General features: G+C 36.8%; 1 protein-coding gene across 2 annotated transcripts in view; it reads right to left on the bottom strand.

The window, feature by feature from the left end:
• Positions 1–23,281, bottom strand: part of LOC121345233 (uncharacterized oxidoreductase ZK1290.5-like) — a 45,033-nt gene that overhangs the window by 6,767 nt on the left and 14,985 nt on the right. For both annotated transcript variants that reach the window (XM_041421907.1, XM_041421906.1), the window contains 4 exons: positions 18,301–18,402; positions 6,490–6,581; positions 1,219–1,401; positions 625–684 (listed from right to left, as the gene is read on the bottom strand). In XM_041421907.1, the coding sequence (XP_041277841.1) occupies positions 625–684; positions 1,219–1,401; positions 6,490–6,581; positions 18,301–18,402 (437 nt within the window). The remainder of the gene's footprint in view (positions 1–624; positions 685–1,218; positions 1,402–6,489; positions 6,582–18,300; positions 18,403–23,281) is intronic.

Here is a 23,281-nt window from a genome sequence, read left to right as displayed (position 1 = left end):
AGACACAAAGCAAGTAATGAATTAAAACTATTTGGTATGAAAAGAAAATCTAAAAAAGGTGCGGGGGAGGAATCATACTGCCAAATCTTATTAATTTCCACTTTTCTTTGTCCAGACTCTTCATGCTGGGACGTTTTCTGCACATTGAGTAGAAGAAGAAGGTAGGGGAAGAGTCAGGACAGGCAGGACTGTGATTTCCTTGGAAGGTCTTTATGTTGGAGTTATCCCCAAGTAAGTTTTAAAGCTTTCATAAACTGTTATGCATAGCATCCAAACTCCTTCCATTTGACCTATGTGCCCATCACAAAAATAATGTAACCATAACCAGATTAGGATTCTACAACCAGACAGACAATAACTAGAACTATTCATTACAAAAATCAACTACAAAAGGTCTTCTATGGATTTTGCTTTACACACAGTGATTAGCTCTCCAGGTCTTTTCTGATATTTGTGAGTTATAGTTTTTTTCATACATTGTGGTCATTTCATGGTACCATCACTTGCCAATTTTGACTGAGTTACCCCAGTATAAAACTGGGAAGGAAAATGGGAAGGAAACCTAAAATATTAAAAACTCTTACTTGGATGTTAGCCAGGCTTGAGTGCACAACCAAATCTTACCTTGCAGTTTTCCTCTATCCGTTCTGCCTTTGTTGACTTTGGAATAGTGACAATCCCATTCTGAAAAGAATTATGCTTCTCATCAATAAAATTTGCAGATTTTAAGAAAATTATCTATTTTCAATCCATTACAATAAATTCCTCACATCTTCTGAGTTCTAATTTCATTTTCTGGGGGACACTGACATTTTTCCATGTAATTTGCAGCTGCAGTAATATACACTGTGTGGATTTCTCACACACTACATGGCTTATATCAACTTAATACATTATTTTATTGCTTAGTACTTTATATTCAGTGACAGAAGTGGAATTATGAGGAATAATGCTTGTAACATTTACTTTGGAGTAATTTCTTAGTAGTGGCTCTTATTCTCTACAACCAGATTATTTATAATAATGAATATTTTAAATACTGGCATGATTTGTGTACTACATTCTAAATTTCCAGTACAGCCACCAGTTCACACAATATCAACATGCTGAAAGCAAAAATACCTTCTGTATAAATTTTGGTTTGATGCACAAACCCCAAACTATTTGCATTTTTTTTCCTGAGAAAGGAGACACATTTTTATTACCACCCTCCATTACCTGAATGCTCCAGCGTATGCAAATCTGTGCTGGAGTTCTGCCATACTTCTTTGCCAGCTGAATGACAGTGGGATGGGTGAGTGCTTCACCTTTGGCTAAAGGACAGTAGCCTTCAAAAACAATATCTCTGCTCCTACAATAATCAACCAGCTCCTGAGGTCTTTGGAAAGGGTGGTATTCAACCTTAGATCAACAGAAATAAACTTTTAGTAAAAACCCTGAAAATAAATTTAATAGAAAACATCAATGAAAATTAAAATAATTTCTCTCCTGTTTTAAAAATAGAACATGAGTGAAGTCATTGCTTCTGGACAGTAGATGTAAGGTATTAGTTTTAGAAGATACATGAAGGGTATTAATCACATATTTTACCATTAATTGGCACAAAAGTTAACTGTATTTTATGTTTCCCTCAGAAACAAGGTGCAGTTGTCTGCCTGACCTGCAGCTGGACTTTCACTACTGCTCTATTTTTAAGAAATATATACAAATGCACAGTGGAAGCCAGCATCAGGTCATTTTTACTGGTACTTTGAGACTACTTTCTCTTCCTCAAATCTATGTCCTTTCCTGCTTCTTTACTAATTATTCTTTCTAATGATCTTTGAGTTGCCCAGGCAAGGGGAGGGGGCTGAGCAGGGGCTGGGTTTGCAAGCGACCAACCAGAACAATTTACTTCGGGTGAGGACATGACCTTGGAAGCAAAGCCTGTTGGCATGGATTGCACATGGCAAATCCTGTATTCTGTGTGGTGTCACCATCAGCTTGTGCAGGGAAGCAATCACACTGTGGAATTGATGTGAGAAGGAGATCCTTTGGAGGAAGGAAGATCACAAATTGCCAAGAACCAGTTAAAAAAGGAAAAGTAACAAGCTACAAAGACACAGTTGTTGGGAGCAAAAGGAAAAAAGTTTTTGGACAGTAATAATCTCAGAGGAGAGACATATTCTGGCATGTAGCTAAAACCAGAGAAGAAACTCTGTGATGTTCCTTAATAACTTATTTAAATAAGTATTTCACAGTCTATTAATTGTAAGAAGCATACATTACTCTGCATTTAGATGAAAGTGGGTAGTATTTTCTTTAACAAAATACAAAATCATGTGATGCATTTTTGTGACTGGTCATCAGCATTGTTCCAGGGACTGAACTCTTACGCATTTTGAAGAAAAATACTCTTCTGAGCAATTACCTCAATACGTGGAATCTGGAAAATTTCTTCTGCTACAAAGAGGACAAATGAATATTTCCTGTTTCTCATCTTTAGTACATGTTGTCTTTTCAGACAACAATAGTCAGGAACAATAGGCTGGCAGTCATTCAATATGAGCTAAGAAAAAACTGTGCCCCTGGAAGGCTGGGCTGAGTCAGCCTAAAGCTGCTATGATCTAAATTACTAGGTGGACTCGGGAACAAGGTTCAAGCAGCAGACATCCATGTCTTCAACCTTTGATGTTTCTTGACCTTTGAGTACCCTTTGTATTTCATGTTTGTATGTGTAAGAGCAGTGCTTAGGTCATACAGTTATTCACTTGTTTGCACCTGAGCTGGATACGAAATATTCTCATTGTATCTAAGCAAAACTACAAGGGGAGAAGTGAAAGAGAAAGCCAGGTGTATTACTGGATTATTAAAAGAGTAATAAGCAATTTTAGCAGATATTCTTTACAGTAAGTAGATCAAAAATGTAGCTCAGAAAATATGAAATAAAAAATTATGTATTTAGGACCAAATGCTGAAACGTCTGCAGTGCTTCTATGGCATCATGTGACTTATTCAGCATTTATTACTAATTAAACTGCAAGTAGAATTTGCCTGCTGGTCTAGTAAGACTCCAGGCAGCACAGTTTCGGGTTACACCAGAAATGTTTAAATCAAGAGCAGTATGTTGAGATATCACCTGCATGCTTCACAAGCAGAATACATAGCAACAACTACTTCCCACCTGAAAAGATCATACTTTGTGCCTTTCACTGAATCCAGAGACTCTCAAATTTTGTGAATTGAATTTTTGCCATTTTGACACATGCAGTTTTGTGTCGGTAGAAGCATGTATTTTTCTTCTTAAATATATTACTAAAACAATCAAACACATCAAATAAAATAAGAATTTTTGAATTTATTTTTTTAAATAAAAACATTCTGGAAGGTTCTAGCAGCATCTGCAAGGCACTAGGATCCTGAGCTACAAGAGGCATAAGGTGAGTGGTCAACACATGCTTCCCCTCACAATAACAATTCTTGCTTCCCGTCTTGCCCCACCCTTGCTATTTTTGTCACCAGACATTTTGCAGGCGAGGCCTGTCTGTCACATGATGGCAGAGGAAGAGCTTGATCTTTTCTGGCACCCTACCCTGATTGACTGGCATGTAAAAACTGGCATCTGTTTAATAGAACAGTTTGCAGTTCACATTACAGAACTTCACAGCTGCTACATGTCCAGCCACAGGGACCTCCAACTAAAGCACTGGATTTTTACAACAGTCAAAGCAAATGGGGAAGAGCTGAGCCTAATAACACCCCTGACACACGGCCCTAGAAAGTCATACCTCAGATGATGATGCACAGAGGCCTTATTTTTTCCACCCTGCTGTGGTCCTTTTCACGTGATAAAGTTTCTGCACATCTGGAATTCAGTAATTTTCTCAGTGGGAATGCTGTCTTATAATTTTTTTCTCTTTATGAAACTGAAATACAAGCCTATAAGTATCTTCTATATAGAAGAACAGTTTAGGTGAGTTTATGTAAAAAGGGTTGTTTTCTAATGTCTCATATGCATTTCTACCTTGTACAAATTTACACAATAGAGCTCAAAATTAATGTCAGTATCAACAATGCAACCAAGTCTCTCTGAGGTCATTACATAGTAATTCACACTTCTCCAGGACTGGAAAAATATTGATGAACATTCCTACACGGAATTCACAGAGGAACAGCTTATACTTAGGTTCAGTGCATCACTTTAGTACATGAAACGTATATATTTATTAAGTACTTACAAAATATATTTTTCCTGTAATGAGTGAAAGGGCAATGAGCCTTCAGAGAGACTTCAAAGATTTCTTTGAGCACAAATCCAAACTTCCTACTGCCAAGTCAATTACAAAACTCTGGCACACAAACCTGGAACTTCTAGGTTGTAAGTTTCACTCTAGATGATGCTAGAATAAAGTACCATCATTTTACAGCGTTTACCAGTACTTTTAATAGCATACTGAAATTTTAAAAGGTGCTTGCTTATTAATAAATAACTTAGCAATACCATATTCTTGAAAAGACAGGTCTTGCCTGCTTCTTTAAAAGACATGACAATCCTGGATTTTTCCCAGGAACGGACAAGAAAGGCAGTATTTAAAACTTGGTTTGTAAAGCAGAAGTATTGCTTATTTCTTCTGCCTTCCTACTTTCTCCCCTTCACAGAAAAAAAAAAACCCAACCAACTTTCAATTTTAACATAATAAGGGGACTGTTGTAATTGTAAGAACACCCTGAAGTCTAAAAGGGAAGTATTTTTCCTCCACTTGTTTCTTCAATATTTAGACTTTGTATCTAATGACTATTTGCAAATGTTTTATATTTAGTAAGTCCATTGAAACTGTACACTATTTTATGCATAAATATAGTGAAAAAACCCCTGTATTATAAATTGTGGACAGTGACATAAGAACTCAGTACAGCGTTCCCATTTTGAATTTAGAAATTATTTATTTGATGGTACTTAAGTAATCTTACCATCAGACTCAGTAACTCTCCAACATGAAGCAAGAAACAGAATATATACTTTTTTGAGAATAAGCTGAAGTATGGTTTATAAAACTACTTTAAGTCTAAAAAAATATAAATTAACGCTATAACAAAACTGCTTTAGGTGAAGCACTTGGCAATGGCATGGGTAATTCATTGTTGGTTTTTGCTTGCAATTCAGAACTGCTGTGTAGCATCTCAAAGAAATTACTAGCAGGGGCCTCTCCCACCCCTCTGTATCACCACCACCTCAACTTTTTGTCTCCTCTTTTTAGCCTCAGAAAAAGAGTTTTGTCAAATAGCCCCAAGAAACAGCTTGTCTCCATGAACACCACTGAAAAAGTAAGACTGGTAACATTTTGACACAGTGGGTAAGAGAAAATTTCAAAACAAAAATCACTATTTTTTCCTTGCAGTGATTTAGTAGAAAACTGAAAAGCTACTGTTATTTAACAGGCAGTAACAATTCATGCCAAACTCTAGTAAAGTCTTTTTAGATGTGTATTTCTTGAACCTTGGTAAATTCACCAATTATTCAACAGTCATCAACCTGCCCACCTTAACATATATTTCAATGGTTTATTTTGAATAACTGGATTTAAATAATTTATATGGGTTTATGCTTATTTAACATTAATTAATTGCCCTTTTGTAACCTTTAGTATAGTGGACAGCCAAAATCAAAGTTGTTTGGTTCTGACGGTCACACTCTGAGCAACACTTTTATGGCTGTTAATGACATTAAAGTATAAACAGCTGCCAGAAATCCTGACCACCTGTACAAAGGGGAAAAACATGCGCCTGCACTCCATCCATTCCAGTTCCCACATCCATGTCAGCATACATACACTATCTGGCAGGAGGTGGAAGGAATGGGGGCATGAACTTCTAGCACAGCTGTAGGCAGAAACCTGCAACAAGGGAACATTTGTCGAGTGTCCTGGCAGCCTGCCGGTACGTAGGTGGCCATCCCAGATCTGCCTAGGGCAGCAAAAAAAATTCTGCCAGGGCTGTCACAGCACCTGCCTAAACCAGGAGTTGAGTGAATTTATGTGAACTAGGAAATGAGGGGGGAGCAAGGGAAGGGCACCCTTACATGGGTATGTAATTAACTGACTCTTTCAGTGTTGCTTACAGGAAGCACAAAAGTATTCGAAGGCAGGCTTTCCAAAAACTGCTTCACTCTGAAGATGCTAAATGTTCTGTGATTCTTGAATTTTATTTCTAAACTGTTTTTTCACCAAAAACTGTCACAGGGACCATTTGTTCATGTCTGTGTACCCAGACATAAAGAAGTAGCCTGGGAGAAAGTGGGTGGGGGAAATATGAGGAAGGACTTCCCTACCCTTTGGGTCATCTTCCTGAATGGTTTTCAATACGCAAATACAAGAGAAAAAAGAAATTTTATTGCTAAGGCAATAGTTTGGGTGTAGCCTTTCATGGATAGGAGTGGGGAGGAGGTTGCTAACCAAAAAAACCAAAGTAAAAACTCAAACCCAGACACTTTAAATACATGTATCCAATCACCTGATTAACATGTGGAGTAATCACACAGTCCTCCTTTAGTTGCTCAAGATGGCTGATAAGAAAATTGCTTACGCCAATTGATTTACACAAACCTAAAGAAAACAGAACAAGAAAAAGTTTTAGGACAATCCTAACTACTCGGATGGATGATTTGAAAAATATCACTTTTAAGAGACAAAATTATTTTTTACATCATTTCTATAGAGCAAAATACCACAAAGGAACACAGAAAAATGCACTGAAATCTAGTTTGATAGTGTTATCTGAAAACATGGTTCTGTCACAGTCACATTAGGAAATCATTTTGTAATCTAAACACACTGGAAACTCCCCAGTGTATAAAAACTCCAGGCTAAATTCTGGGAAAGGCTAATGTAGTATAAGCAAAGAACAATTGGACTCCACCAGAATGAAAAGAAGGAAATGGTGTTCCAAGCAGCTTGCCAAAACTAAAGGAAAGTGGAACATTTGCTGAAGACTAATAAGGTGTGAGCAATACAACCCAAGGACATGCAGCCCAAATGAACCATGTCACACTGCCTATTTTCTATTAGATCATTACAAGAGGTTACGTAAAACTCTGTGTAAAATCTTCAAGTTAATAAGCAGTGCCTGGCAAGAACTATGAAGGTTAAAAATGTAGCTAGATTTCTCAGCTCCTGTTGACAAGCAAATGAAGTCAAATGGGACCTAGGTGATATGAAGGCTATTTTTTAAACAAACCTCAAGTGCGCATGTGTGTGTGCAAATTAAGAGCTGACAGGCCAGAAATCAGATGTCTTCCTTCAAACCTCAGATATGATAAAAGCCAACTCCCAGTCCTGGCCTGCCACCACCCCTCAGCCCTGACCCATCTGGGATAGTTTGGTCCTTTTGCTTTGCTAAGCACAGCTGGCAAGGAAGGCAGCTGGGGCTAGGCTAGCAGGGGTCTCCTTAGGCTGTGCACTCTGTGGCTCAGGCTAATTTCTTCAGTATTTGAACTTTGTCTGCATTGACTTGAGCTACATTTCAGTTTGTAATGCTACAGACGGAAAGTCTGTCTCTGTGTGTGAACACAGAAGTCTGATCACTGTTGTTAATCCAGTATTTATTTGAGCAGACCAATTGTATAAAATGCATAGACATGTCTGTATCTATATACAAAAAAAAAGAAATCATATTTTTCTAGTCCTCTGTGAAATTCTGTAAGTGAAGTTACAGCTTACTGCTAATTTGTATAAACAGATTGTTAGAGTTCTAAAAAAAAAAAATCAGCTTTCACATATTTTTGCAGCATAAGCTAAAGCATAAGCTGTAGCAAAAAAACCTGCACACATTCAATCACTTCTCAATGTGCTTCTTTCGTGGAATACCAAAAGAAGAAAAAATATATTAACAACTAAAATTCCAGATGCCTTTCCCTTGCAGAATATACCATTGTTCATGATGTATAACATAATTAGGTTAAAAACCAGCATTATAGTGATTTACATAATTTGTATGTAATCTGCCAGAAGGAGCAAAAGCTGAGCTTTTGACAAACAACCCTAGAGTGTCAACACTAATAAATCATTATGCCACAGCAGTCAGAAAAACACAGTTTTAACACAATGGTGAACCGAAATATTATACACTATTGTTGAAAGCTAAGGAGTTACAAAAACATGCCATTATTGCCCTTGAAGAATAAAGCTTTCATTTCAAGTTGAAATAAAACAAAATTAAGTCACAGACATGAAATAGTACATTTCCACAAAAACCCTCCATTTTTTTCCCCTACAGTGTACTCGAAGATGTTTTGCTTCTAGCATATTTCTCACAGGAGACTTTGAAGTCTGTTCCATCATGTTAGATTTCCCATCAAGAAATTTCAGGTTATTTATGTTTTGCATTAAAAGTCATCTGAGTCATTCCTACTAAAATGATTCCTAAAATCAGTATTACAGCATTCATGTGTTCAGAGCGATGTCCCACAGAAAGCTTAATTCAAAACTGCCAAGAAAGTAAACATTCTCCCAGAAAACAGAGAAATAATTCGAATTTCAATGGTTTTATAAAACCAGTATTTTCTTAAGGGAATTTTTTTTAAGGGAATACACTTAAAATATTTCAGTTTCATTAAATATAGACTTGGTGAATTTAGAATCCTTCATTTCAAATCCATTGGTTTGGTGTTAGTTACAGTTCACTATATGACAGTTAAAGTGTTTTGACTTTTGCATTAAATTGCAATATAAAATACAAATAGTAATTAAACAATTGCTCAGTCTAACTGTATTAAAAAAATCTTATTTCAATGCATGATGGAAACATGAATTCAAAACACTGGAAAATAGAGCTTAAATTTGAACAATCAGTCAATGGAATCTGCTCTAGAGAATTGCTTCCTTTTGCCTGATGGAAGATTAACACAGTTGCTCTGCATTGTCCAAATCTCAGAAAGACTGCCTTTAAGAAGAGGATTATACAGAATTATTTCCATATTTACATCTTCTGGATTAATTCAGAAGAATGAAGATTTAACAAAAGACGGATAAGAAACAGACGGTCTGGTTAGCTCCTGGGCCTTATGTGACAGATTGACACTTGTGACTATGTGACTATGTCTATCACACAAGATCCATGGAATTATATCAGCAGTAGAAATAAAAAACATGCATATTGAGAAACTTGTGAAAAAATGGTCCTGACTCATTGCCTTGAAACAACCTGGGAGATGCAGGGGACACATTTCCTTATATTTCCTCTCTCATGGGGCACCAACAGAGGTAAGCTCCCCAGAGCTCCTGCCATGGGTCTCCTCAAAAACACCAGAATGCTCTGGAAAATGGGGGCAGGCTTTTTTTTTTTTTTTTTTTTTTTTTCTTTTCTTTTTTTTTCCCCCAATTTATTGCCTGTTTTGAATGCTTTAAAAATCTCATTTCAGACAATTCAGGCAAGATACACGTTGCTATAGCTGTTGTGATTGCAGGTGGTTTTGAAGTCCATGCTTCTTTTTAACTTAACCATTTTAACTAGTCCTGAAGTTCAGGTTGCCTGAGGTAAAAGTTTGCAATATATTAGCGATAATGTCTCTAAAAAGTACTCTTAAAATATACATTTGTACTGTCTTATTTACAAACCTAGAGAGCTTTGACTCAGGGAGAGAAAGCACCCTCCTTATCTGCTTAAGTAAATGATTGGTCTGGCCCTTATGAAGCACATTTTGAGAAAGTGCCAGGTGCAATAAACAAAGAGTTTGTAATTCCCCATTAGCTCCCAAAGGCTCCTGTTATATCTTCTGAGGCTTTGTTCTATTCCTTGCCACTCTGACTTCACAGGCTCAAAGAAAAACGTAGGAACACTGGTTCCTTTATGCATGCTAAAAACTGACTGACCACAATGCTGGAACAGAAAATTTCATCCAGCTTTGAAAGCCTATCATGAAACTCTGCAAGACACATCAGAAAACATATGGGCAAAATAACAGTTGATTATAATGGGGAAAGAAGTAAGGATCTTTTTTATTCTCCACAAAAAAATCTTGGCCCCCAACACATTGGTAATTTCACCACACTGTATTTCTCCCAGCTACTGTGAAACACTATATCATGTTAATGGACTGGTTTGCAATATAGTTGAGTATTAAGCTTAAAGTATTTTGTATTGCAACTTAGAGAAAGAGTGGGTATTTTTATCTTTACTCTGCATAATACCAAATTATACAAAGTTTGATGGGCACTGTTAGTCCTGCAACAGAAAAGCATAAATATACTGTCTTGGCACCACAACCCTGTTTTAGTACAATAGTGAGCCTTATCTTTCTCCAGCACTACCACAGACTTTTATCAAACTTCCAAATACCCTCTGGAATATTAAATGTACAAAGTTCAAATCAAAAAGATTTTGTAAATTATAAAACTGGATACCAGGTTTTTGGAGCCCATTTTCCTCCCCCTCCCTGCTGCTCTACATGAGTCAGAGCAAGGGAGAATTCCCACGTCAAGTGAACAGTGCCCATTCTGTTATATCTTCTATTCAGGCCACAGAATAAAAACACAAATGGATCTACTTTTCACAAGAGGTCAACTGCAGTCACTGTATCTTTATTAACAAGGTTGCACAGGTTGGAAAGGTCCACATTCTCTCTGATACGCATGCTGGGTGTAAATTGCACTACACATAGAAACCCTACAAGATTTCATTTCAGCATAACTTGTTAAATCAAAGCTGTAGGCTTAGTGTGCCCAACATGCAGACTAAAAGCCAAAGCCTTGATAAATAAAACAGACTACTCTTAGACAGAATCAATGAGGAATTAACTTCTAAATCTGTGAAATAACACGTGTTCCCACAGCACAGGCTAAAGCACACAGACACTAGAAGGCTACGTGCCCCTCTCTGAGACACACAGGAAGACTGTGGCAAAACTGCAAATACAGACATTGTACTTTCTCTTCCAAAGGATTTCTTTTTAGCCTATTCACTGCCACAGTACAGGTGCTTGTCTGCGATTCTGTGACCATCGCTCCTGCTACACGTCACCTGTGAACCGTGATAAACTATGAGGACAACAAGAGAACAGGCATGAGCAGAAGTCCAATTGTTAACTTCCTGACTGAAAACTCATTCCAAGCAGTCAGCTTCCACAACTGTTAAAGGGCTAACCAAACAGCATAACGCAGCATAGTACTGCCTTAATGCACACTGTCTCTGACCCTGGCTGCTCATTCTAACTACTTCAATGCAATGTTATTTTAGTTATGTTGACATGTTTTTATCCTTACAGTTGACACTACAAACCAGACCAGATAAAAAAACCCAATCCCCCTACATGGGACAAAATCAACCCCACCATACCTTATTCAATAATGCTACCAAACACTGTGACTTGAAAATGTGATCAAAATTATCAGCAACTCAGCTATGTAATAGAATAGAATATGTACCCCTAAAAGTAGCACTTTGGAGGTATTACAGACAGCACATAGGTAAGATACATTAGAATAGATATACATTCTAAATAGTTTGTTCCCCCTATAAATATGATGGCATGGTTTCCTGAACTGGAATACTTTTTGGACTTCTGTATCAGAGAGGATAATGATTCCCAAGTGGTATGAATAACAGCAACCTAACTGATGTTAATAAATCAATACTGATTTAAAATAGTTAAAAATCTAAGGCTTTGCTTCATCATATGCAAAATAGATAAATTATGCCTTTCCCACAATCATGTACGTTATTTATTGAGAAAAAAAAGTTATTTTGCTCAAGGACTTTCCTTTGAAAGATATTTCAACATTGCCTTCTTTACAAGAATTCTTGTACTCACGCTGGGACCTCTTGGCACATCTGTATGGGAACACAACTCTGAATATTTGCTTTAAATCATTTTGCTTAGCTTGCTTATTTACAGTTGTGACAAAAAAGATTCACTTGCTAGCAGAAAAGGCATAAACCATACACTACAATAAGTCAAGAAACAAAAGTAATCTGAAGGTTTATTTTTACTCTTAGAATTACCCACTGACATTAAGAAAGAAAAATGAGCCAAACATGAGCACAGATATTAATGTAATTTTAGATTAATTCTCAATTTTCCATCTGCACCAAAAAAACTTTTTCTATGGTAATTTCTTATTTTTAAATAAGATACTAAAATTATGAAGGTTTCTCTATGATCTTTAACATAAATATGTATAATATTTTTTTCCCCGTGTCTTTATTGCTGTCTTATCTGATGAGAAGGGTGTGGTGCAAAACCAAAATCCTCACCCCTCTGCAACCACCTCCCCATGAAAACACATTTCTGAACTGTGCTTCTCACAATAACAACCCACAAGACATCCTCATGTAGCATACAGAATATCAACGTGAAAAAGAGCTGTTTCTAGGCAAGTAAGTTGCTTTTGCTTATTAAAACATCAGTGCAACTTCTGAGCAGACATTCACATATAAATTCTACCACCATAAACATACTTGAGGCAAACATTTTGTGGAGCAGTAACACAACAGTTTGAATTTTCAGGTGTTCATCACACAGACTTAAATCAGAATATGTCACCTAGAAAAGGATGTGCTAGAAATTTGTACCATCTGCATAAAAGCTGTATTTGGTTCACTGAACCTTTTTCCCTCCTACTTTTAAGAACGGATAGAAAATGGAGGAAGAAAATATGATGACTGAACTGGTCTACACCCAGCAATGAAGATGGTAAGAATACTAAGGTTGACTAGATATCTCCTCTCACTTGGAATTTTAAAAAAACCAACTTTTTTCCAAGAACAAAGTTACATGGCTAAACAATTTCTCTTACTTATGAGACTCTCTTCAAATCACAAATATAATCATAACAAAAACATATGTCAAGACACATCAAGGAATTTTTGATGCGAGGAAGAGTATTTCATGTCAGCAGAAGCTGCACTGCTACACATTAAAAAGATAAGCAAACCATTTTAGTAAAATGGCAGTGAGTTCCAGTGGGATCTGAACAACAACCACCACAGTACTACTCTTGCCAACTTCAAGCAAAAGCCCTGGCTGGAAGCCCTCGTTCTTCCCAGCAGTTTTAGACAGAGGGACGAGTAATGATGCGCGTGTGTGTATGAAAAGCTTGCTGAGATGATGGGCTAGCCACAATGCCAAAATCAAGGTCATCAGAGACACTGCTTATGGAAAGGGTCACTTTGCTAGGAACAGCCCAATTACCAGGGAGCACATGCAGTGACTATTCCCCATGTCAGAGCAGTTTGCCATCCTGCTTTCATCTGCCAGCCGACAAATGCCTACACAGGAATGTTGCAGCTGTCAAGGGAATATATGACTCAATGTATGTATCTTGGAATGGATTCTGTAGGCAGTCTGGCTTCTGTTCTGAGGTACTGGAGAAGATAATTCCACAAAAGGACCATTTCGAGACCACAAAAATTTAAACCATAGCCTTGATATTACAAGCACTCTAGTTGATTTCAGCTGTTACAACAGAAATAACCAGTTATTATGCGCAAATGTCTCACTGACCAAGTTTTAGTATTTTTTTCCTCCCTTTTCCCTCAGCAGTGTTTATCCCATAACTATTTAAAGGAAAACACAAATACAGGCTATTGAACAAAGGTCTGGAATTCTCTGCCTCTCAGCACTGCAGCACAGATAGAGTCTTCTCCACTCTGTGACCTGAGTCATCTGGCTCTGTGAAACAGCTCCAGTCAAACTGCACCAGATTAACAAGTCAGAGAAGATAACAATAATAATAAAAAAAAGAATTTAACAGCATTTAAATAAACTAATTATTAAAACTATGTTTTCCTGAGCGAGTAGAAGCCAGTTTAGCAACAAGATCTTTTCTGCTACAAATAGAGAGCTATCAGTTTGGTCTATCAGAAGTCACACAGGATTTTTAATGGCAGTTTTTAGTGCAGGTAAACACTATTCTAAATTTCATTCCAAATTCATTATTTTATATTTTTAGGTACCTACAAAAATTCTAAAACCAGTAAAGAAAATAATTCTCCTTTGCCATTTGTTCTTAACTCTCAACATTAAGAAGTTGCAATAGCTTATCAACAGAAGCTCCTCAGGAGGTTGTTCATTAAAAAAATTTCTGATCACTGGGGCTGAATACCAAGACCAGGTGCAGAATTCTGATCCCCAAGCTACAAAGCTACTCTAAGAGTTGGCACAATTCCTTCTGGAAGCAAGGTCAAGCCTAAGTGCATGCAAATCCCAGGTCTGAAGACATGGAAGACACAGACTGCAAGACAAAACAGAAATCTCTGAACTGAATTCTTCCTTCATCAGCACATGAAGGTCTCATGAATAAAGCAGTGTTGTAATTCATCACTATGAGAAGGAAGCATTCTAACACTTTCTGTATGATTTGGGGAAATGTAGATAAAATCTGTCTGATTCATAGTATGGAATGATACAACTGCCTTGGATACCACCATAAATATCTACCTACCTTTGCTGACCAGGACTCTATCACATTTTTCCCTGGAAAGATATTAATGAAAACCAGCAACTTTAATGACTTGGCTCTGTCTGTACAATAGGAATACTACAAAAACAAACTAAAAGTATAATCTTGCCTTTGTAGCAAGAGAAGATGGAGGGTGTGAATATACAAATTTCAGGTTAAAGAGGGAAAGATGCAAGTTGAACATTCAATGGACTCTAAAAATCTACTGAAGGATTTAGCCAGGAGAAAAAGATAAGCATATTTAGCCAAAGACTCCCTAGCTCAAGGGCAAAGAAGAAAGACACAGGACCATGTTCCTGATGCAATTCAGAGGGATTAAAACAGCTGAAGAAAGTATAACTTCCAGGGTGTGTTATTTTAATACAGATAATTAATGTAGTATGTCATACTGTTACAGTAAAAGACAACAATGGCTTTAGAATCCCTAGGAGTATTTTTGGGCATGGTCTTGTATCTCTCGTGGTACCCCTCAGGATTCTGGGAAATTGTTTTTAACCTGAAGTGTGATCTTGAGATAGCTGCTCAGTCGCCTGAGGCAGTTGAACAGTGAATCCAAGCACAGGGAAGAGTGCTAAAACATGAAACCTTCTTTCAAGTGCTCCTGAGTCTCCAGCCTTGGGGCAGTAACCAGATTCCCTTCAGCTTCCAAAGCACGTTGGATCCAAGCAGTGCAGCCCAAAACTTCAGTACGGTGAACAGTCCACTGGAGAGGGTAACCAGATCCCAAACAAACACTACTCAGATTCTCATTTTAAATCGTTCATAATTCCAGTTCACATCATATCAGGACAAAAGAGTCTTTCACAAAATGCTAACCTCAAATCCCCTTTGACGAAATACAAAAACAGTGGTAAACCAGAGAGGGGATTATTCAGTGACAGCAAAGGATCTCTCTCATCACTTGAAAGTACTACTTTCTATTTATGATGATATTCTGATGTTACAGCTCAACTCCAAACCTGCATTAGCAGTACATAAAAGAAGCATTACTAAGCAGCTACAGATTAAGAAACAGTAAACGAGGATGCCTACACATCTCAGTGAAAGCACATCTACCAATTCTACACCAAGTTCATTGGCACCTGCAGCCTTCATATAGCAATAAACCTGCAACAATAAATCCTCTACAGCCAGAGGTACTTGAGAGTTTATGAAAATCAGACTCAGTATAGTATAAAGTTTTGTTTAATTCTTTATGAAAGATTTCTGCTTCCTAAAATATGTATTTTAATAATTCTGACAAATATTCAGATTTTTTTTAAAATTTGTTACACAAAGTTTATATTATCTGAGCACATGGTCTTTTAAATTAGTGCACACTGACCTAGACTGGGCACAGACCCAGAAGCTCTGTCTCTCCTCAGGTAGCTGGGTGGGAAGACACTTGAGGCCAGAGCCTCAAGTAGCAAAACTCCAAACACAAACCAATGACTACCTGGACTAATGTCAAGTTCAGAGAAGACAAAGAACTCCCTTGTTCATAGAACTTTTAATTTCTTCCCCTAATCAATGAAGATTTTATTCTTTTCCACCAGTTAGGATTTTGACCAAATCCTACATTCAATTTAAACCATGTTGCTCACGTAACACATAGCAAGTCACAAAGATATGCAGCAAGTGTTTAATCTTCAGTGGAAAATCTAGTGGTTAACCATGCAAACAAATTATTTAACATTTTGCTCAGGAATCATTGCATTTCCAACTCCAGAGTGGTTAACATCTGCGTGTCATTTCAGGAACACATAGTTATGGTCAGGAGATCCAGAATCTGTATCCCCTAAAGCAAAAGTGTGGAAGTTGAGGTTCTAAGGCACTTGATTCAACCAGGCCATTAAATTTTCCTTCCCCTGTAAATGATCTGAGGTAATTTAGGTAATTTCAACAACCAGAGCTGGAAAATTTTCCTCAGCTAAATGATTCATGAGTCTACAGAATGCTTAAATTCAGAAAAAGACTGAAAGTAGCAACACAGAAATTGAAAAAAAATTGAAGAAACGCAACCACAGGAAAAAAAAAATCTAGCATGAGCTGTCTTTGAAGAGGTATCATGCATAGGGACAAAGACAAAAAGCAATTTTCCCCTCTGTTTGTGAAAAGAGCAATAGTATTTCCAGTGACTTGTAGCTATGATATTTTATTAAAAATCCTTTCCTAGGATTTTTCCCCTCCTGAGGAGCGGAGGGCCTCAGGAGAGAAATGTAAACAATATAACTGTCTGCTGCTGTGGAATGCAACAGGTGCATCTTCCATTGGTCCATGTGGATTGTTTTCACCTGATGCCCAACCACAGCCACCTGTGCCAAGGCTGTGAGCAGTCACAAGATTTTGTTATGCATTCTATTCTATTCTTGTCCTTTGTAACGTTCAGATCTCTCTGTTCTCTCTGTTCTTTTAGTATAGTTTTAATGTAATATTTTAGTATAATATTTAACATAATAAACCAGCCTTCTGAAATGGAGTCAAGCCTTGTGTCTCCACACACAGAGAGTTCGTCACAACAGTGACTTTTATTAAAAGATCACGGAATTGCTCATAGCCTTTTCCATTAGGAAGATACAGACAAAGAAAGATCCTGTAAGACAGAAGAGATCACAAAGATGCGTATAAAAGCAGAATAAATCCCATAGGATAGGAATAATAATAGAATGTGGAAAATACAACCTGTTTGCAGCAAATTAGGATGGCATATCTAGGCACAAATAGCATGCAGTAACTTAAATACTCATCAGAAAAAACCTTCACAGTGGAAAAGGTGAAATGCATTGTGGAATGATCCATCTTTGGATGTAAGTGTTATTCATGTTTTGAAATACTATGTCAGTGAAGCACTTCTTTAAAAACTGAATATTGTAATGTCTTACATGGTAGAAAACACTTTTAGCAACTTCCCTTATGCTCTAATATAAAAAGAACAAAAGAGATATCAAAGATCATTTACTTCTGTGTTTGCAGAGGGCCAGCAAAAGTGAAAGAAGAATTGAAGTGTAAGAGGCTCTGGTAAAGCTGGTAGTGACAGACAGCCTTTGTACAACTCCCCTGCTGCAATCACTGGTTCAGTAGCTCTGGGTCAGTGGATGGATTACTTTACCCAAGAAGTCTTCTCCCCTCCTGTGGAACTTCTCTGAAGCTGTACACAGTGGGGTCCACATGGCCCAAGAATGGCATGACAGGATCTTCTCTCACATAATTTCTAATAATTCTGCATACTTCAGGAGCAAAATTCACTTCTTAAATCTACAGCCTAGTCTTCCTATAGCTATGATCATAAAATGAAGTTTGCTGTGCACTGAATATCAAAGTGAATTATCCAAACCTGAGTAGCTCCATTCTTTGAAAATTCTTTCCAGAAGTAAGTACCAAAGAATCTGCAGTTGAGTATTTGTTCCTTATCTAGACACTTTATTTTGTCTTTCAAAACACAAATGCAGTTATAAAATACTACAACATCAGATAAATTGGAAAATGGCATCATACAGTTATATATTAAAAAAAAACTAAAGGAGACAAAACTTGGCATGATTTATACTTAAAAAGGAGGTTACTACAAAGACATTCTGTAGTGTTCAATGGTGTTCTGTGGTGGCATAGAGATTTCAATGAAGCAGTAGGTTTCCTCAAAAAAGTAAGCACACCATTATTAATCTCATGGACACAATCTGACAACATATTATGTACAAGCAGGACCAAATTGCTAATTGCAAATTGCAATTCTCAAAGAGATTTTTGAAACTTGCACACCCAAATTCCACCGAAATATGAGCATGTAGTATGCTCAAATTAAATTTTTGAACATCTCTCACTATGAGTTTCCCAATCCCAAAGCACACTGTAATCCCTTTTTCTAAGGTAGGCTTTATTATTAGATTACCTTTCTCATAGAGCTCTTCCATTGCTCTCCAGGTTTCAGCTCGGACCTCTCGATTACTTTTACCTGGAACTTGTGCATCAGGCCAGTGAATCAAATAAAGATCTAAAAAAGAAACAGAACCAGACTGCTTATTAAAGTGTCCAAAAATAAATAATCAAACCGCATGAGACAGCATTTTCCCCCCAGTGGCCCCTAACACGTTATCATGATAATAGTTCCAATCACTACTCAGTGACCATTAGTGGATGTATCCAGTTAGTTGTAATAAATGAATTCTACAACATCACATTAACAGCTAAGGGTAGCAGAACTTGCACATGTTCCACATGCTTAGGTCACTGTAATCAGAATTTCATGGTCACATATGCACTTAATAAACTTTCCACACATAACAAGCCCTATTTAAATCAAAAGGATTTTGGTCACTAGAATTATGAGTGGACTACTACTTATTAAGTGCTGCAAGTCTTCCATTTCACAGAAGATAAATATATTTGACAATTCTGCAGATATTTTATACAACCTCAGCAGTGGGTCTTTTTCCTTTCAAAAGAACACTTCCACTTATGAATTTCTGTTGGAAACTACAGCACATTCTTTATGCAAATTTTTTGTCTAAATTTTCTTGTCTATGTTTCATGTCAGCCTTTGTGATTTTTTAAAAGAAAATTTAAAAAATAATACTTTAAGGGAACAGAATTATGCTTTATTACTTTTTTTTTTGGAATATTAGCACAATTTCAAACACAATTAAGATTTACTGCTGATGAAATTTTCATAGAATCATAGAACCTTTTCCTAACATCCAACCTAAACCTTCCCTGACACAGCTCCATGCCATTCCTTGGGTCACCAGTCACCAGAGAGAAGGGACCAGAGCTGCCCCTCCACTGCCCCTCGTGAGGAGGCTCTTTGTGTGCTGTCTTCCTGCAAGACAAGACTGTGCTTCAATTGAAAAGGAAGCACTTCCAACATACACTGAAAAATGTACATGTACTGGACTCAGTTCCAAATCAGACTTCAATTTTAAAAAATCACAGATCTGTAACTCCTTTACAAGTTTGTAGACACTGCTAGACATTCTGAAGGAGAAACGTAGAGACACTTGGAAAACAATTACATTTCTATTCAAATTCCAACTGCAGATTAAACAGGTAACTGCAGGTATCCCAGTCAAACAGGTTTTGGCCTTTGCTGCATATATTAGTCTGATGAAAAACAGGAAAAGAAAATAAATAGATGACTGAGATGTGTACCATTTTCTTTGTGCTTTGTAATATTCCATTTCTGGCAGTTCAAATAGAGTTAAGAAATAAAAAACTCTGACCTGTTTTCAATTAGAAGAGTGTTTTGTTCTTTGGATACAACAATCCATTCATTTACAGCACTTTTTGTGAAAGTACAGATCCTCTGTTTTGGGAATCGTGATAAAAGGGGGAAATATAAAATAAAAACCCTTTTATCACAATTTAAGGACTACACAAACAATTACTGTGTCAGTGGGGTGGTATATTAGCTTTCCCCCTCTAAAAATACAAATTCAACCTTGATTTAAGATGAAAATGTACCATGAAACTCCTTATAATACACCAGCTCCAATTTTGGTACATCATTGCAACAAGCAAATGCTTTACTTACCTTAAAAATCTAATCAGAACAGGACAGAATTATGTACAGTAAAATACATTAGAGATGTAGCAAGGAAAACATTCTTTTGGATGTGTCGCAAAATCCACAAGCTACATTTGCACTTCCTGATATCAATATTCCATTTAAATACAATTTTAAACTCTTAGACTTTTTTAATACAATAGCTCAGACAAGCCAATAATAACTCATATATAATCATATGCAGCGTCTGGTTTGTATCACATTTAAGGAGAAAGTTGCTTGCTCTTTGCCCTTTTATCCATAAAATCCACTTGCAAATCCACATGCAGTCTTATTGATCACCAATCTATCAATAATTACTTCTCTACTAATTTCTCTGAAAAAAGAAGTTGTATTTATTAAAAGTAAATACCAATACATGGTATTGGAATAAATATCAATTCTGTGACTATTAACTGAAAACTTGTATTGGGATATTGATTAAAGCATTTGGTTAGGTTACTGCAAAACTCAGGACTACTCACATTCTGTTGCCAATAAAATTTCCACTGATTTGTATTAGTCATAAACCCAAAGTATTAGCATTAGGAATTGCTAATAGCAAGTGTTCATTTTGATCCAAAATTATATATGCTACTGGGGCTACTTGCTGCACAGAGACTGACATGTTTGTATTTAAACTTTTTTTCTTATATAAAGCAAGTGTCATATGTAAGTAGGTGTAAGTTACTGAGATCTGATGCCTATCTCCCAGGAAAATGGAAGCATAACATATTTTTAATTGCTCCTTGCTATGTTCTCCAAACCAGACCAATAAGAACTGCTTAACTATGCAAAAAAAAAGTCATTTAGTAAAAATAATCAAACTTCAGCAGAATTTCACCACCAGTCACTTCTCCAAAAGCCTGACTGTTCAGTTAGACACCACAGTTTGGAAATGCTCACAGAAACAGTTACATCATGGATTTCCACAGACACAGATGCATTGTACTGCTCAGGAAACTGAAACATTCTGCAAAAAAAGACTTTTAAGAGATATGATAACTGAAAGATCTCTGGCCTTGGACATCCAAAAAAATGCAACACATCCCCCTTCTCTGTAGCAGTGTCTGAGACCTCTGATACAAACAAGATTAGCTGTTGGTCCTTTATTTTAGAAAGGTTTTGTTACCAGGTACATCATGGCCATATAATCCCATTATGTCTCCTTCAATTTAGGCTTTTTCATTGAAATAAAAATTACTACAAATTCCAAAATATTTGCATTTAGAGCTAGAAAGCATCTACTGGATCACCAAGCACAATCCTCCTGACGGCAAGAAGTGTTCATGGAATATGTGGGGCAAAGGTGCCTTATCTCACAGACAAAGAGCAGACTAGTCCTTCTGCCAGCCATGTGTGAAGCAGCCGGGCACAGCCAGGACCTTCCTTCTACTGCAGCTGTTAGAAAACCTTCCAGCACACCTGCAGGCCAATAACAACAAGGAGCACCTCACAAACCGAGGCCTGTGATTTCATCTTTATTTGTACACACATTCACACCCTACACCCACACACACATTTTCTTTTACTTAAAATATTTTCCCTCCTGGCATACTGTGAGAACACAAACACTCTCAAATTCCTTTTGGAGGCAAGAAATTACCTTTAAATCATTGATTGAAATAGCTTAAAGTTCTAGTAATCAGGAAATACATAACTTTATCTCTGGAGGTTTTTAAGTACAGACTGCATTTTCATTGAGAACACAAGGTTATGCCTTGTGGCATGGGAAAGACTAATCAATATCTTGAGATGCCTTCCAACAATGTATTTTTTAAAAATAATATTAAATCAAAAATCCACCTCGATTGACAGTATCAGGACGCACTTGAGAAAGAAGGAAGAAAACCTCCAAACATTCACAATCTGTTTCATATTTAACAGCTTTTTAAAACATCCTTTGCACACAGTCAGGGTGTAATGGTGCAGCAGTGAGCGGAGGCCTGAAGGTCATTAAATGTCAATGCACAGTGGTGCAGGAAAACTAAAACTAACACTTGAGTTGCTTTCACACAGACATTTAAAATATAATGGTTATTGCTTCTTAGTGGTTGCAGCACCTACAATCAACACACTTCCTCTTAACTGAAAAGTACAGGGCCATTTTACACGTTTAAAAGCCAACATGATGTTTTTGTGGAAATAAAAGTTCGCAATTCTATGCCAAATCCTTAATACAATATTTTTTAAAATGTTATATTTGACTAAAACCAACCTAGTATGAAAACAGTAGTATGAAAAACAGACCAGACCTTCTACTAAGCCTAAAAGCAGAAGTATATTCTGCAATGTTTCCCAGCTGTCTTAATGCTGGGAATCATATTTCCTTGCTTTTCTCAACAGTCACCTAATATTGATATGATGTATTTTTCTTTCTCACTGAATCCTTTTTGTTTTGCTTTGTGTTTCCTTCTATTGAACAAGGATCAGTGTGAAACAATCTACAAAGTGTTTTGAAGCAATACAGAGTCTGAATTATGATAATACACTCATTCCATGTGGTTCATCTATTACAGTGAAGCTGCTGATAGAGCATTTGTCCAGCTCCAGCTGGGGATTTGTGACAGGCCAGATTTGCCTGAATGGGACAAACTCGGAACGGTCAAAAGGAAAATAAAATTGTTTATGAATTCGGTAACCCACAAATCAGCATTCAAGAAGTTACTTTAGAGGTTGGATCTAAATCCCTAGGAATGTATTCTGCTACTGCCAAACCTGTAAAATTTGCTGCCATTCCATATTGGTTTACTGTTACTGCTGGTTGAGGATCACATTTAGAAAATGCAAGGAGGAGAAGATCTGTTACAACCACTGCCCACAAATAATACAAATTTCCATCATGTCATGGATATATAATCTACCAGCTCAAAAAAAAAAAAAAAATCCTGGAACGCTACTCTCCTAGTTCCACTTGTCTGAAAAGTGTTCATTGAAAAGGCTTCATAACAAGTATTTTACATGGAGTATTTTACATTTTCTCTTAAAAAGCCATGACTGCTTTCAACAGCTCACATACCATATGCTGATAATGCAAAGACTTATTAATTCCTGTTAGATTACTTCTCAGGTTTTTAATTCAGTCTTTATGGATGGACTGGGTAACTCCTAAGGACCCTCCAGAAAATTAACAGGAACAAAGACCTTAGCTGCACATTTAGCTGCCAGAGCTCCTCTAGCTTTTTCTTTTTGCACTTCTGAATTACTAACTTTCCCTCCAACATAAAGATCTAACATCATACATATTATTTAGTACCTTTCAGTTTTCTTTATAAACTATGTATCTTTATAGAACATGTGAACCCCCACATCCTTGGTTAATACCATAGAA

This window comes from Onychostruthus taczanowskii, unplaced genomic scaffold (assembly GCF_017590055.1).
Source record: "Onychostruthus taczanowskii isolate IOZ18803 unplaced genomic scaffold, ASM1759005v1 scaffold7, whole genome shotgun sequence".
NCBI lineage: Eukaryota > Metazoa > Chordata > Aves > Passeriformes > Passeridae > Onychostruthus > Onychostruthus taczanowskii.
The sequence above is the reverse complement of the archived record's forward strand: the minus strand, read 5'-3'. Positions and strand labels throughout refer to the sequence as shown.